General features: G+C 34.7%; 2 protein-coding genes across 5 annotated transcripts; one reads left to right on the top strand and one right to left on the bottom strand.

The window, feature by feature from the left end:
- The first annotated feature begins 132 nt into the window (after positions 1-132).
- LOC102628581 (myb family transcription factor PHL7) lies at positions 133-4,866 on the top strand. Of its 2 annotated transcripts, none has more exons than XM_006467180.4 (7): positions 133-572; positions 2,100-2,330; positions 2,734-2,810; positions 2,949-2,991; positions 3,163-3,220; positions 3,533-3,602; positions 4,115-4,866. In XM_006467180.4, the coding sequence occupies exons 2-7, from the start codon at positions 2,111-2,113 to the stop codon at positions 4,637-4,639; spliced, it is 993 nt and encodes a 330-aa protein (XP_006467243.2). In that variant the 5' UTR covers positions 133-572; positions 2,100-2,110; the 3' UTR covers positions 4,640-4,866. The 2 variants fall into 2 exon arrangements, with proteins under 2 accessions (XP_006467243.2, XP_006467244.2); XM_006467181.4 differs by having other exon boundaries at positions 134-572; positions 3,172-3,220.
- Positions 4,867-5,438: 572 nt separating this feature from the next.
- On the bottom strand, positions 5,439-11,840 carry LOC102629222 (hypothetical protein). 3 transcript variants are annotated; one of them, XM_052435079.1, is made up of 14 exons: positions 11,822-11,840; positions 11,026-11,395; positions 10,399-10,480; positions 10,170-10,273; positions 9,843-9,969; positions 9,662-9,756; positions 9,297-9,420; positions 7,956-8,036; positions 7,582-7,680; positions 7,308-7,493; positions 6,881-7,021; positions 6,754-6,792; positions 6,166-6,303; positions 5,439-5,914 (listed from the first exon to the last, which is right to left on the bottom strand). In XM_052435079.1, exons 2-14 carry the CDS (start codon positions 11,064-11,066, stop codon positions 5,711-5,713), a joined length of 1,461 nt encoding a protein of 486 aa, XP_052291039.1. In that variant the 5' UTR covers positions 11,067-11,395; positions 11,822-11,840; the 3' UTR covers positions 5,439-5,710. The 3 variants fall into 3 exon arrangements, with proteins under 3 accessions (XP_052291039.1, XP_015382420.1, XP_006467246.1); XM_015526934.3 differs by lacking the exon at positions 11,822-11,840 and adding an exon at positions 11,634-11,811; XM_006467183.4 differs by lacking the exon at positions 11,822-11,840 and adding an exon at positions 11,643-11,811.
- Between the last annotated feature and the right edge of the window lie 948 nt (positions 11,841-12,788).

Raw genomic sequence — 12,788 nt, 5'->3', positions numbered from 1 at the left:
TTATTAAAGTATTCGGCTAATTTGTATGGTGTTTGTTTTGTTGTTTGATTGGCGAGTGCATATAGTAAGCTACAGCTAGCTGGCTTGATTCGAACTCGTCAATGTTAGAAATAAATTAAAAAAAAAAAAAAGAGATTATCGACGTGGGCGAGTTGTGGTCTAAGTCGATTGTTCTCTCTCTCTCTCTCTCTCTTGTTCTCAGCATTTCCTTTTATTCTGTTTTCTCTTCAGAGTTGGAGAGTTTTGCAAATTTGATTAATTATCTAAAGTAATTAGTTGTTTTATTATTAATGAAATTGATTAAAGTAGTAGCTCTGCATCTGCTTGGTGGTGCTGGCTCAGCTCTGCTCATTTGACCAAGACCTACAAAACTTTACCGTATCAATCAATCTCTCTCTCTCTTTCTCTATCTCTCTATCTATTCAACTCTACAAACCTTTATTAATATGATTTAATTTAAGTTTATTAATAATAAAATAGAAATAGCAATAGAAGCAGCAGCAGCAGCAGCTCCGAAATCGCAGGGCACGATTATGTCATTTCTGGATTTCAGGAATGATTTCTAGATCTGCGTATGTCTCCTCTTCCTTTACTTTCAATTTCGATTCCTAGTATTTCTTTCTCTTTTTCTTAAACTGCTTTGTTGCTTCCGTGCTTCTCCTCCTCTTCGTCGTCTAATCAATATCATAGGCTCATCTTTATGGAACTTTTTTTTTTCCCTCTTTTTGTGTGTTTGCAACCCTAGTTAGTTTCCTTTTTTTTTCTTTCTTTCTTTGTGTGTGACTATGTTTTGTCTCTGTTGTGATTGTAATTCAGCAACATGGTTGAATTCTGTTTGTTTTACTTTGCAATTCTACTTTTCTTTTATGTTCACACTAGTGTGAGATCGGTTCTTTTCTGGTTTCACCGCTTATGAGTTTTTGTTCCCTCAATTTTTGTAGCCATGTTGGAGTTGCACTTTCTTGTTGATTGTTGTTGTTGTAGCAAATACATGTCTTTATAAACTGAACTTACTAAGCTTGGCTAACTATCATTTCATTTGCTCCTAACCGGTTTTGTGCTCTGAATAATTATAAAAGATTTCTCCTAACTTTGAGTATCACGGCTTATGCTGAACTTTGAAACCCTCTCTTTGTTACTTACCCTTTTCCATGACCTTACCCTCATTAAGTCTTTGTACTCTTTACTTTTTGTCCTTTAACCTAACCTATGTATTTTAGAAGACTACCCATGACATCTTATGTCAGTCAAGTTTCGGTTTTTGACTAATTAGTCACAAGTTGTATTGTACACCGGCACGGTTAATTGCTGTTTATTTTCATAATTTACAACCCTTGGATGGTTTCTTTTATATCCAAACTCTTTAATCTATTATTTACTGAATTGCTGTCTTTGAGGTTCTCGTTGTACTTTTGTCTGCATTGAGTTCGTCAATATATTGTACAATGTTAGATATGGTTAAAGTGAGAGCACAATTGGGGGAATTCCATCTGAAGTTGATTTTGGGCATGTATGGCTGGGTCTAATCTGTGTTCTAGTATGGAGAAGCATTATATAGGAACTATAGGAAGGCCAAAAATGCTGTGGATTGATTTGTTGAAGAGACATGATTTCCATGGATATTATGCAGTATTGCTCTTTAGACTGTGATTTATAGAGCAGTGACCATAAGTAATGGACATTAATGCATTACTGAGTGGGACTAAAGAAAGGGGAATCAAAATATATAGCTTTGTGATTTTACTTGCTTAGGAGTACTTTTGTTGCATTACGCAGGTTATGTTGGATTACAGCCATGATTGGCTGATTGTAGTATATGATCAAAACCTAATATCAGGAGTGTCTAGGTCAGATAATGAGTTTACATCATGAATTAGACTGGATGCTGAGTTGGAATTGTCAAGTTTTGCTGCTATTGAAGAAATGATCTGTGGCATCTCTTGAGCTATAATAAAGTTTTACCCCTTTTTCACCAACCCAAAATGTTATCTAAGGAAGTACTATGGCTTTTCTAATTTGATATTGTTGTTAAGGATGAAAACTGTAAAATACATTTTCTTGTTTATGTTCTTGATGAGTTTCTGCTTTCTTGTATGTAGATGAATGACAGATGTATCAACCAAATAGTGTTCCAAGTTCAAGTTTAGTCCGCAGCAACTCATTAGTTCATGGTCAGCATTTAGATTGTGGTTCTAGTCAGATGGACCCTATGAATGGAGGGAACAGTCTCAACAACAACCCTAGTCTTGCTTCAAAGCAAAGATTGCGTTGGACGCATGAACTTCATGAACGCTTTGTTGATGCTGTAGCACAGCTTGGTGGGCCAGATCGTGAGTTTCCTTTATCTCCTTTAAGCTAGTTCTTTTTTTTTTTTAACTCTTTTCTAAGATATAGGTCATTTCCCCCAAAGCTAAGCTGTAGTCGTCTGTAAGATGCCAGAAACTGTAAATAATTAAAAATACAGAAAGCTGTCTTATAAAAGCTAGGTTTATTTCCTACTTAAATAATCCTGTTGTGACTCATTAATTTCTAACTCTTAACATCATCACATCCATTTAACTTGCTTCAGTGTTCGATAAAGTGGGAAGGCTGTCTTTGGAAATGTTTGAGAACAGGTTTTCTAAGACTGCATCTCATGCATGGGAATTTTACACTTCATCTTTTTTATTTTTTCTTTCTACTAGAGAAATGATAAACAAGTTTCTCTCTCTTTTTTTTTTTAACCTTTCACAGGGGCTACTCCTAAAGGTGTGCTTAGAGTCATGGGTGTGCAAGGTTTAACAATATACCATGTCAAGAGCCATTTACAGGTAGATATACTCTATTTTAACCTTTTGAAACTTCCTTTTATTGTTATTATTGTTTTGTGGTGGACGGTAGGGTTTACTTATTAACATTTCATGTTCTTATCTCCGATCTTTATTGATATTCTTTTATGATGCATTCAGAAATATCGACTTGCAAAATACCTCCCTGACTCCTCTTCGGATGGTAGGTTTTTCTACTTTCAATTTATTCATGTAGATGTAGATATTCAATGGCACTTATTAAATTTTTCTTGGTTTTGAGGGATTTTCTATATTGATCGTCTGAATGCATCCTGTACTAGAAGCTTCTGTTTGTTGAATTCTGTTTTTAATATCTTTCAATTCTTAATGCAAGGGAAAAAAGTTGACAAGAAAGAAACTGGGGATATGCTTTCCAGCTTGGATGGTTCATCGTAAGTTCAGCTCTTACATTGTGTTTTTCCTTTTATCTTTAAGTTCTATTTTGTGTAATCTGTCATTTCCACGTGAATGATTCTGTGAAAGTGTAGGGTTTAAGAGTTTTTTTTTTTTTGGGTGGGATATGAGCACGTTTAAGAGGAGCTGAAACCCACGGAGTATATCTGCACCCTAATAAAACATTTCACACTGAAATTTTTAGTAATTATACAAACAAGTTTATGAATTTTATTTATGTTAACCGTCTGGTTGTGTCGAACATATTGATCAACGGGATGCCTCATATAAAAATTTCTTTCTGTTTGTAGTGGGATGCAAATTACTGAAGCACTAAAGCTGCAGATGGAGGTGCAAAAACGACTGCATGAGCAACTGGAGGCATGTTTCTTCTCCTAAAAATCAACAATCCTCTTAATGATATGCTAATTATTTGATTTCCTTTCATGACATTGATTTTTTTTAACTGCTTATACAAAGCCGTGCAGAAGACGATAAGGAAATGAAACTAGTTTGGTTGAAAAAACAGTGCAACTTGTTGGATCATGACATCCCAACTAGTTTGGGATTGATAAGGTGTTAGAGGAAAATTTATCAAGGATTTTTATTAGTCAGTACTTGTTATACTCTCTGGTTATTTTCAGAGTCTTGTTTGCTATTTCAATCGCAAATGTTGTGTCATTCATGGTTACAGCCATTTCAAATGAGATTTCAAATGTCTGGACGGAGTTACCTTAAAAAGCTATCTGACATAAGATCAGATATATTCTGTACCACCTTGTTTTGAAGGCACTGGAATTTCAAGACAATATACTAAGTGAAGAGTGCATCATATGGTGACATGAGCTGAACTCTTGCCAGACTTTTTCATTCATAGTATTTTGATGTTGCAGGTGCAGAGACAGCTTCAGTTACGGATTGAAGCCCAAGGCAAGTACTTGAAGAAGATAATTGAAGAGCAACAACGACTTAGTGGGGTTCTTACAGAAGCACCTGGTTCTGGAGGATCAGCTCCAGCCTCAGGCGACAATTGCCAAGAACCTGACAAGAAGACAGATCCAGCAACACCTGCCCCAACTTCAGAGTCCCCCCTCCAGGACAAGGCTGCCAAAGAACATGTTCCAGCCAAGAGCCTCTCTCTTGATGAATCGTTCTCATCTCAAAATGAGCCGTTGACCCCAGATTCTGGGTGCAATGTCAGTTCCCCTTCTCAGAGTCCTAAAGGTGAGAGGTCTATGAAGAAGCAACGAGTGGACATGGAAACAGCATATGCTAAACCAGAGATGGTGCTCACACATCCAATACTGGAGTCGAGCATAAGTTCCTCCTACCAGCAACCACAAAATGTTTTTGATCCTTCATCTCGGGCATCGGTTGGGAAGGAAGATCGACTGGAGGTTTCGGGAAATGACCTGTAATTTCATGTGCTATGTTATGTTGTAGGCACTTACAAAATCACTACCATGTGATGTCACCTTGTATTCCTGGAGAAAATATATTTCTAATTAGGGTAAGGAACACTGTCGATGCTAGGTGTCTTAGAGAGATTAGGTTCAACAATAGCTGTCTTCTTAATTCTGATTTTCCTTATGAACTCCCTTAAGATGCTTGACCCCTATATAAAACAAAATAACTATTGTGAATAGTGAGCGGTGGGGAGATTCAAATATCTGAATTCTGATAATGTCACAAGAGTCTCTCTCGTTTGGTATAATTTGTTGGATACTCGCGTGAATGGAATGGTAATTTCCCCTGTTGTTTGCAAGTGTCACCTTCAGGATAGCCAGGAATTCTGAAACTGAATGCGGCTGCTATTGTATGTTTTTTGGCATTGCAATTGCTTCTTTCGTGCTGCAAGTCGCAGTTCATTGTCCTTTTTTGTTTCTCCCTTTTGATTTTTGACCCTAGGATGACGAGTGGCCGAATGTTATTCATTTGTTTGGTTTTTGTTCTTTTCTTTTCCTTTTTTCTGTTCTTTTGTGGCCAACCCTCTATGATAGATACGCCACATCCCACAAGATTAAGGTAAAGCCGCAAGCTAGTCTTTACTCTTTACTAGATTAAATGAATAAGCAAGTCCGTTGGATTTTATTATTTACTATTTTCCTTCTGCTGAGAGACCTGCAACATAGCTGGTTTATCTTCTTCTTCATAAACAATAAAAATATATAAATTGAAAACTCATACAGGAAATGAACCCAAGCACAACAAAAGAAGTAAAAGGAAATGCTAATACTACCTAATGTGCAAATGCGGAACATATACAGAGAATAATTCTCTAATAAGGACATTATGCTTGACGCATGGAAAGAGAAGAAAGAGAAATCATTCGCAAAGTGGCCAGTGAATGCCAATCTGACATCGAACTGGAACGGGAGATCGTAAACAGAACTTATGCCTTTAAACCAACATGGGTCAGTATAACAAAGTAAAGCTCTAAATGAATGGGACATTACAGTTATAAACACCTTTCTATGTTACAAGGGAAATCATGAACTGAGATGCCTCTGATGTTTTACTCGCCTCATAATGCAAAGCCGTAGCCTTTTGCTAAGAGCCTCAAGCTTTTCTAGTTTCTCATGTTTAGTCTTCTTTCCACCTGCTGCAGCTTTCTTCTTCTTCTTTTCCTCCTTAGGAAGTTCCAATGACTTGTGTTTACTTCTTACAGGTGTTGCAAGTGCATTAAAAGTCGTCTTGAAAAAGAAGCGGGAAAAAAAAAATCTGTAAGAACTTTATTCATGACAAGTAAAATGCACACAAATACATCACTTTTAAGGGAAAATTAATGGCAAAGTCCTTGTATAACTGTTGTTTGACATCCAGGTGCCACCTAACATGACAAAGCATCTTTTCTGATATCTACATTAACTGTAACAACAAATCACAAAACAGTTCCTGGAAAGTTCACGCAAACACATGAATCAAAGAGTGGGAGGGAGGAAACCTGGCGGTTCCTATCAGCAGCTGCACAGTCTGCTGAAGATTCTTCATCGCTGCCTCCCAATGAAGAGCATCTTCCCCAACTCTCTCTGTTAGAACTAGTATATGAACAACATTCTTCACTTAGGCCACTCAACTTATCCTGTACGGTAAGAACCAAAATCCTAAAAGATATCAGTAAGGCAATAAAACCTAAACTCTACATCAACCTACTGTCCCACTGCATGGATCGTATTGTAAATCCTTACTACAAAAGAACTGTATTGGAAGTTCATGATGTAATTATATTGGAATACTATCTAGAGGTTGAGTTTAATTGAAGCAAAGCATCAGCTTCAGCTTGAAGGTACCCTACATGTAAAGATTGTCCTTTTTACTCTCATTTTAGTGTTCTCCTCAAATAAATTTGATTTTTTTTTCTCCATATTTTGAGGTTCAGACCAAGACAATTGGCAGTCAATCAACTTCAACTAAACCAGCCAAACAACCGAAAGTTATATAATGCTTTCTTACCAGAACTTTAGATCTCAATTAAACTAACAAACTTATCAGCTTTTGTTTCATGTTAATAGATATCAATAAACTTGATCACCTGAAAAGATGATGGCTCATCTTCATTAACCGCAGAATTCTGCATTAACAATGACAAATATATATCAATAGCACCAAAGTTCATCAAAGGAAAAATGCTTAACGAACCCAGACAAGAAGATACGCACTTCTTTACTAGCGATTGGTACAGCTTCAGAAAGAAGTTCATCCACAGGTTTTGCGGTTAAAATGCTTGGAGGAGCAGAAGAAGAACTTGCAGCGTCAGTACTTGCACAGCGAAGACCAGTGATTATTTCGTATAACAGACTCTGAAAGCAAAAATGGAAGCAAACTATTAATATCTGTTAAAGAAAAATTGCAATGGCTAAAAATCTAAAATAAGGTCATGTCATTTGTGAATGGCGGGAAAAATTTCAAAATTAATCAATTCAATGAAATAATCAGAGTAGGCAGGAATTAAATTTGAACTGGACCAACTGAAAATGGAAGAAATGAATGAACTACCGAAAGGAAAACAAAAAACTGAACCAAACCAGAACTACATGCATGTAGGTTGTGCAAGATGTGAGGGTGTCTGGAAGAAGTGGAAGTTACCTGATCCATACTAGCACCAAACTTTAAGGCCCCCAAATCATAATATTTTTCAGCTTTGATTGAATGGGTAGAAGGAATTTGAGGAGGGTGAAGAACATTATAGAAGAAAATGGAAACAGAATCATAATAAAATTGTGGTCGGGACGAATTGTGATCACCATCAAACTTTATGATATTTTTATCTCCCTGCGAAGAACTGGAACATGGTCAAGAATTGCAGATATGAGCCAAGACTAAGATAAAAGACATAAAACATTTAGAATGGTATTGTTACCGCATAGGCATTAAAGATCAGGTCAGAATGGCGGGCTCGAATGAATTTGTCCTCACTAGCATGTCCAAATAGAGCAGGAATGAATGTTTTGGGTGCTAACTGTATTATTTAAAGATCATTAAGCATTAATGAAAAAGCTTAGCAGTTGAAATTAAAAAAATGCATTATTTCACCATCAGGTAATTAAATGATATCACATCAAAAAAAGAAAGAGACTGGCCACTACATTCGGTTCCATAGTACCTAGTTATCACTAACTTCGAAATAAAAAACAGGTACCTGACAAGTAGGTTAAATTATTTTGGCAGTGATAAAGAAATTGCAGCAAATTGCAGATCCATTTCAACATGCAAATGTAATAAACATAGACAAACCTTTAAGCAGTTAAGATCCATAATATCAAACTTTGCCTTCTTCTGAATCACCCGCCGCATGTACTGCACTGCCATCTTAACCTGCCGGAAAAAGGAGAAAACTCTCATGGTAAAACTCAAAGAAACATCTAAACACCAAAGCACCCAAATACAAACCAAGCCCAAAATTAGTCAATCTATCTACATTTTAATGGCTTAAACTCAATGAACTAATAAATAACCAGAATCCTAAGAATATCAGAAGAACACCACCAAAAGGATCTAAGCAGAGAGAAGGATGAAGTAATTGACAGCACCGTTTTCAATGGTAGATTGCCACTTCCCCCCTGAAAAACCATTATCTACCACTTACCTCACTAGTATTTTCATCATGATACCCTGTTACCCCCTGACATTATAATTTTACAATATTAGCCTCATTTCCAAACACACTTTTACTCCTATTTACTTCTAAATTGATAGATGAAACATAAAATAAAAGTAAAAAATGTAAATACTAAAAATTAAGGAAAAAAATATTATTCTTATTTATTATTTATTCTAATATACTTTATTTTAAATAAAATAAGATGATGTTAAATAAAATAATAAATACTAAAAAATTTAAAAAGTTTCTAACCTTAAATGTATAGTTGCTTCTCAAATACATTACAATAAATACAAAACATACAAAAAAAAAAAAAAATTCCACCAACAGTCACCACTCACCACATTGCAAACCCCCCCAAAAAAAAAGTCAACAGTACAATTGACAACTTTTAAAACATATAATTAAAATTTCATTACAAAAAATATATTTAGGTTTGGGGTTAATGAAAATATAATAATAAGAAGAAGAAGATTTTTTCTTTTACTTTTTGTTGTACCTTTTTTTTTTACATCGTCTTTTAATAAATATAGATTTTATATTCCCAAGAACAAATGTTAAGTCAAATGACTCATTTTTCACTCTTTTTCCTTTAAAGTTCTGGTGCTATGGGGGTAATGGGGTATTATGAAAACAATAGTGGGGTAATTGGTAGAGAATAGTTTCTCCAGGGGGGAAGTGACAACTCCCTACCCTAAAACTGGACAAAAGCATACATATATGGTTAGCATTTAATAAGCTGACAGCTATTTGACCTTAAGAGTTACGATTGTTAAAATGCCACATTACATATGAAAATTTCTATTAGATTTAGTTTTGTTTTTTATTCTTAGAACCACAAATTGAGGATTGCATTGAAAGCGTACAATTGTACTCATGAATTATTCAACAGAAATGAAAACAAAAATTATAAGTCTAGGCATGAGCATATCCCTCTGTAGGCAACAAAAGGAAAGTGAGAGAGAGATTTTAACCGTGAATTTAGGGAGCCGGATTTTGTATACATCCACAAGTTCCAGCATAAGATCAAATAGGTCCGAAAAAGCACTATCCAACACCATACCAGCAATTGAAGGGTCTTCTGCTCCATAGAGAAGGCTGCATAATATGAAAAAAACGAGTCATTCCCAGAGATCTAGAAAAAGATTTGATATCAGAAAGAATCAACTCTCTCATTTTTTCTCATTAAAAAAAAAAGGAATATCTTGCCACCATGCCAATGTCACACACCACTCAGCATTACATCATCCAGAGCGTTGCAAAATCACGCTGAAGCATCATAAATATTTCTGCTAACAGTGAACAGAGAAATAACTTTGAAAGTAACAAGATGAAATACCTAGTAACTGCACCCATAGATCGTCCCCAAAGACCAATACGTGATGTTTGTTTGTTGCCTCTTAAGTATGATACCACAACTTTGAGGTCATCTTTCTGTTGCAGATGCAAAGACAACTTAAATGCTTTAAGGGAAAGGGGGGTGGAGCTCAAATTTGGAAAAATGAAGAAGGCAAAAGTACCTCATGCCAACCAAGGCTAACATAGTCACCATCAGATAAGCCCGAACCGGAAAAATCAAGAGTGAAAAGAGTAATATTCGATGGAAGAAGAATAACAGCAGCCTCATTTGCGTCTGCCCTACATCCACTGCATCATTTCCACAGGAAATTGAATAAGTTTCCACCCAAAATGAAAAATAACTAGAAACTCACATCAAACAATAGCTTAGAGAATGGATTGCAGAGATCATTTGATATATTAACATCTAACAAAGGCATTAAATCATAGTTGTATACTCTATGTAATAATTGAAACTGCATAAAATAGACCCTATAACCACTATAAACCTGTTTCCATGGCAGTAAACGACACAAGGCAAAGGTGTATCTTCCGGGAAAGGTGATGGCATATAATGACTACACTGCAAGACATGACCTCTTGCATTCCTAATCTGCAAATATTGAAAGTAGATATGACAGTGGACTCAAAAACCATCATGGAAATTTTAATTGTTTACAAAATAAATTAAGGTAAAAAAAAAACAGCATAATTTTGTTAATCGGCGTCCATACTTGCCTCCAAGTCTTGTCTTTTGTATGATCTGCCAGCAAGCATAAAATCCCTTTCCCATAAATACTGATCTGGGTTATACTCCGCCCTGTATGCCCAGCACAACACAAGCACCAAGATTAGTGACCAAATAATATACAAATGATACAGGACTAGACCAACGAAAGATGGAAAAATATTTCATTAATTCAAAGAAGAGTACATTTGTCATTGTTGCAGCTTTTTTGCTTAATTTTGACCAACACAACCACTAAAGTGTTTGGTAAACACCTTTTTTGTTTTTTATTTTTTAGGAAAACTATTGTTTTTAACACCCAGATATTCATACTTAATAGCTAGTAGTTTCAACCCAAAAGAGCCATGAATTAAAAGCATACATATCCTGAACTGCCAAACTACAAGGAGGAAGAATTTTTTTTTTTTAACAGCAGGAAAGCAAGATAATTGGAAAGACCATCAGAAGTGAACCACAAAACAATTATCAGTACCTAAAATTAGTAATGAAGGCAAATGTGAAAGGCACGTTTAGTAATGTTTTAAACTGGTAACAACATCATAGCATGATATATGAACAATATTGACTTTGTTGATAAGAGTGAATTAATGAAGCATAGTAGTTAAAGAGCAAGAAACCTGGGAGGGCGAATAACAAAATTGATGAACTGGTCAATCATCTTGTCTTTGCCTCCAAATAGCCCTCAGAGTCAGACTTCCTCCGTTCCATCAAATAACCTCAGTTTCTCTTCTCCGCCATTTTTTTTATTTTTATTTTTTGAAAGAACAATTTAATTTAAATAAATAAAAGAAAGAAGAAGTCGTCCGAACCAATAATAGCTTTGTTGAGTAGTTATAATAACAATTACACGAAAAGTGTCATCTCATAGTTTGTTTTTCTAATTTTCAGTTTTAGGAAAATTTTCAAATTTAAAGGTGAGGAAAAGAGGAAGAAGATAACTGAGTTGGAGCTGAATGTTGGCGCAAAATGTACCAAGGCGAGACTCCCCTACAACAAGAGCCAAAAATCTAATCAACTTAGAATGGCTTTGTAGATCTTATATGCAGGTGAAGCATCCAAACTTAAAGATAATAATAATTACAAAGTGCTACACATATACATTAAATGCCACGGATAGCACGTAAAGTTTTAAATTTCAGATCTCAAAGTAAGAAAAGAAGAGAAGATAAACTCATTAATATTCATGGTTGTTCCATTAATTAAAGAGAATCAAGTTCCTTCTTACAATACATACAGGTGGTGCCGGTGACCAGTTTGATCAGGTGATCGTATTGGTGGTGGTGGTGGTGGTATCCGAAGAGAGACGCCGAGAGCCCGAGACAGAGAGGGCACAGCTCAGCGACACACAAACAAGACAGACAGAAAGAAAGATAGTTGAAGAAAAAAAAAACTAGGAAATTAAGAAAAATTTACCGCTTTCTCTCTGTCCGTCTGTCTTCTCAATTCCTTTTTTTTTTTTTTTAAGAAAAACAAAACTTGTACTACGTACTGATTATATTAATTAATAATTAACAAAACTAAGTTCTGTTTAATATCTGATTAACGGTAATGCGACAAAATTGTTCCATTCACAGGTAATTCCGTGTGACTTTTTTTTGTGTGTATTAAATTATTTAATATTTAAAGATTATATTAGATCTTGATTAATTTAAATTCGAGTCGGATAAGATTATTTGGAACAGTAAAACTCTCCCAATAAATATTTAATACAATTATATTTTTAAATTTTAAACTAAAAATCTTAATTAAGATAGAACAATCTCATATCAATTGAATTACGTATTTATTGCTCCCGATGATAATTTTTTTTTAATAAATAAGGGATTTATTTATTTATTTATTTTTCTTTTAACAAAAGAGTGAATTGATTGATTTGATATACCTTCTCCTGCTATATTTAAAAAAAAAATAGGATTCTTTTGAATCCATTATAATATTCTTCACATCTCTTTATTAAGGGATTGTATCCATTAGTAAATTCTGAAAGTTAAATTTTTTACTTATTATAGTCACTCAAAATGCCAAAAATACCCTTAAGAAAATTCCTCTAGCTTAACCCACCGTCACTCGTATTGTTCGTCCCCATTTTTTTATTTTGATTACCCCAAACCCGGCCATTGGAAGACCATTTATTAGCAAAAACAGTAATTTTGACATCAATCTTTTCCACTGTTAGTGTCAGGTCAGTGGTAAAAATCCATTTGTCTCTTTTATCAACGTAAGTCAAATTATTATATTTGTTATAAAGACTTTTTTTTTTATATTTCAAAACTCAATAAAAGAATTTAAAAACTCTAAAAATATTACTAAATTTTTTTATTAATTTTATTCTTTAAATATCTGTTTACTTGTTTATATGACAAAATAAGAAAGTAAAAAA

This window comes from Citrus sinensis, chromosome 2 (genome assembly GCF_022201045.2).
Source record: "Citrus sinensis cultivar Valencia sweet orange chromosome 2, DVS_A1.0, whole genome shotgun sequence".
In the NCBI taxonomy this organism is placed as follows: domain Eukaryota; kingdom Viridiplantae; phylum Streptophyta; class Magnoliopsida; order Sapindales; family Rutaceae; genus Citrus; species Citrus sinensis.
This window is presented reverse-complemented; position numbering and strand designations above follow the sequence as displayed.

Excerpts from the sequence above, each read along its gene's own strand:
- LOC102628581 (XM_006467180.4), top strand. The coding sequence starts at position 2,111 with ATGTATCAACCAAATAGTGTTCCAAGTTCAAGTTTAGTCCGCAGCAAC. Across the intron at positions 3,221-3,532 it reads TCCAGCTTGGATGGTTCATC|TGGGATGCAAATTACTGAAG; the intron begins GTAAGTTCAGCT and ends TTCTGTTTGTAG. Across the intron at positions 3,603-4,114 it reads GACTGCATGAGCAACTGGAG|GTGCAGAGACAGCTTCAGTT; the intron begins GCATGTTTCTTC and ends TTGATGTTGCAG.
- LOC102629222 (XM_052435079.1), bottom strand. The coding sequence starts at position 11,066 with ATGATTGACCAGTTCATCAATTTTGTTATTCGCCCTCCCAG. Across the intron at positions 9,421-9,661 it reads TCTATGGGTGCAGTTACTAG|CCTTCTCTATGGAGCAGAAG; the intron begins GTATTTCATCTT and ends CATATTATGCAG. Across the intron at positions 7,681-7,955 it reads TGGATCTTAACTGCTTAAAG|TTAGCACCCAAAACATTCAT; the intron begins GTTTGTCTATGT and ends TAAATAATACAG.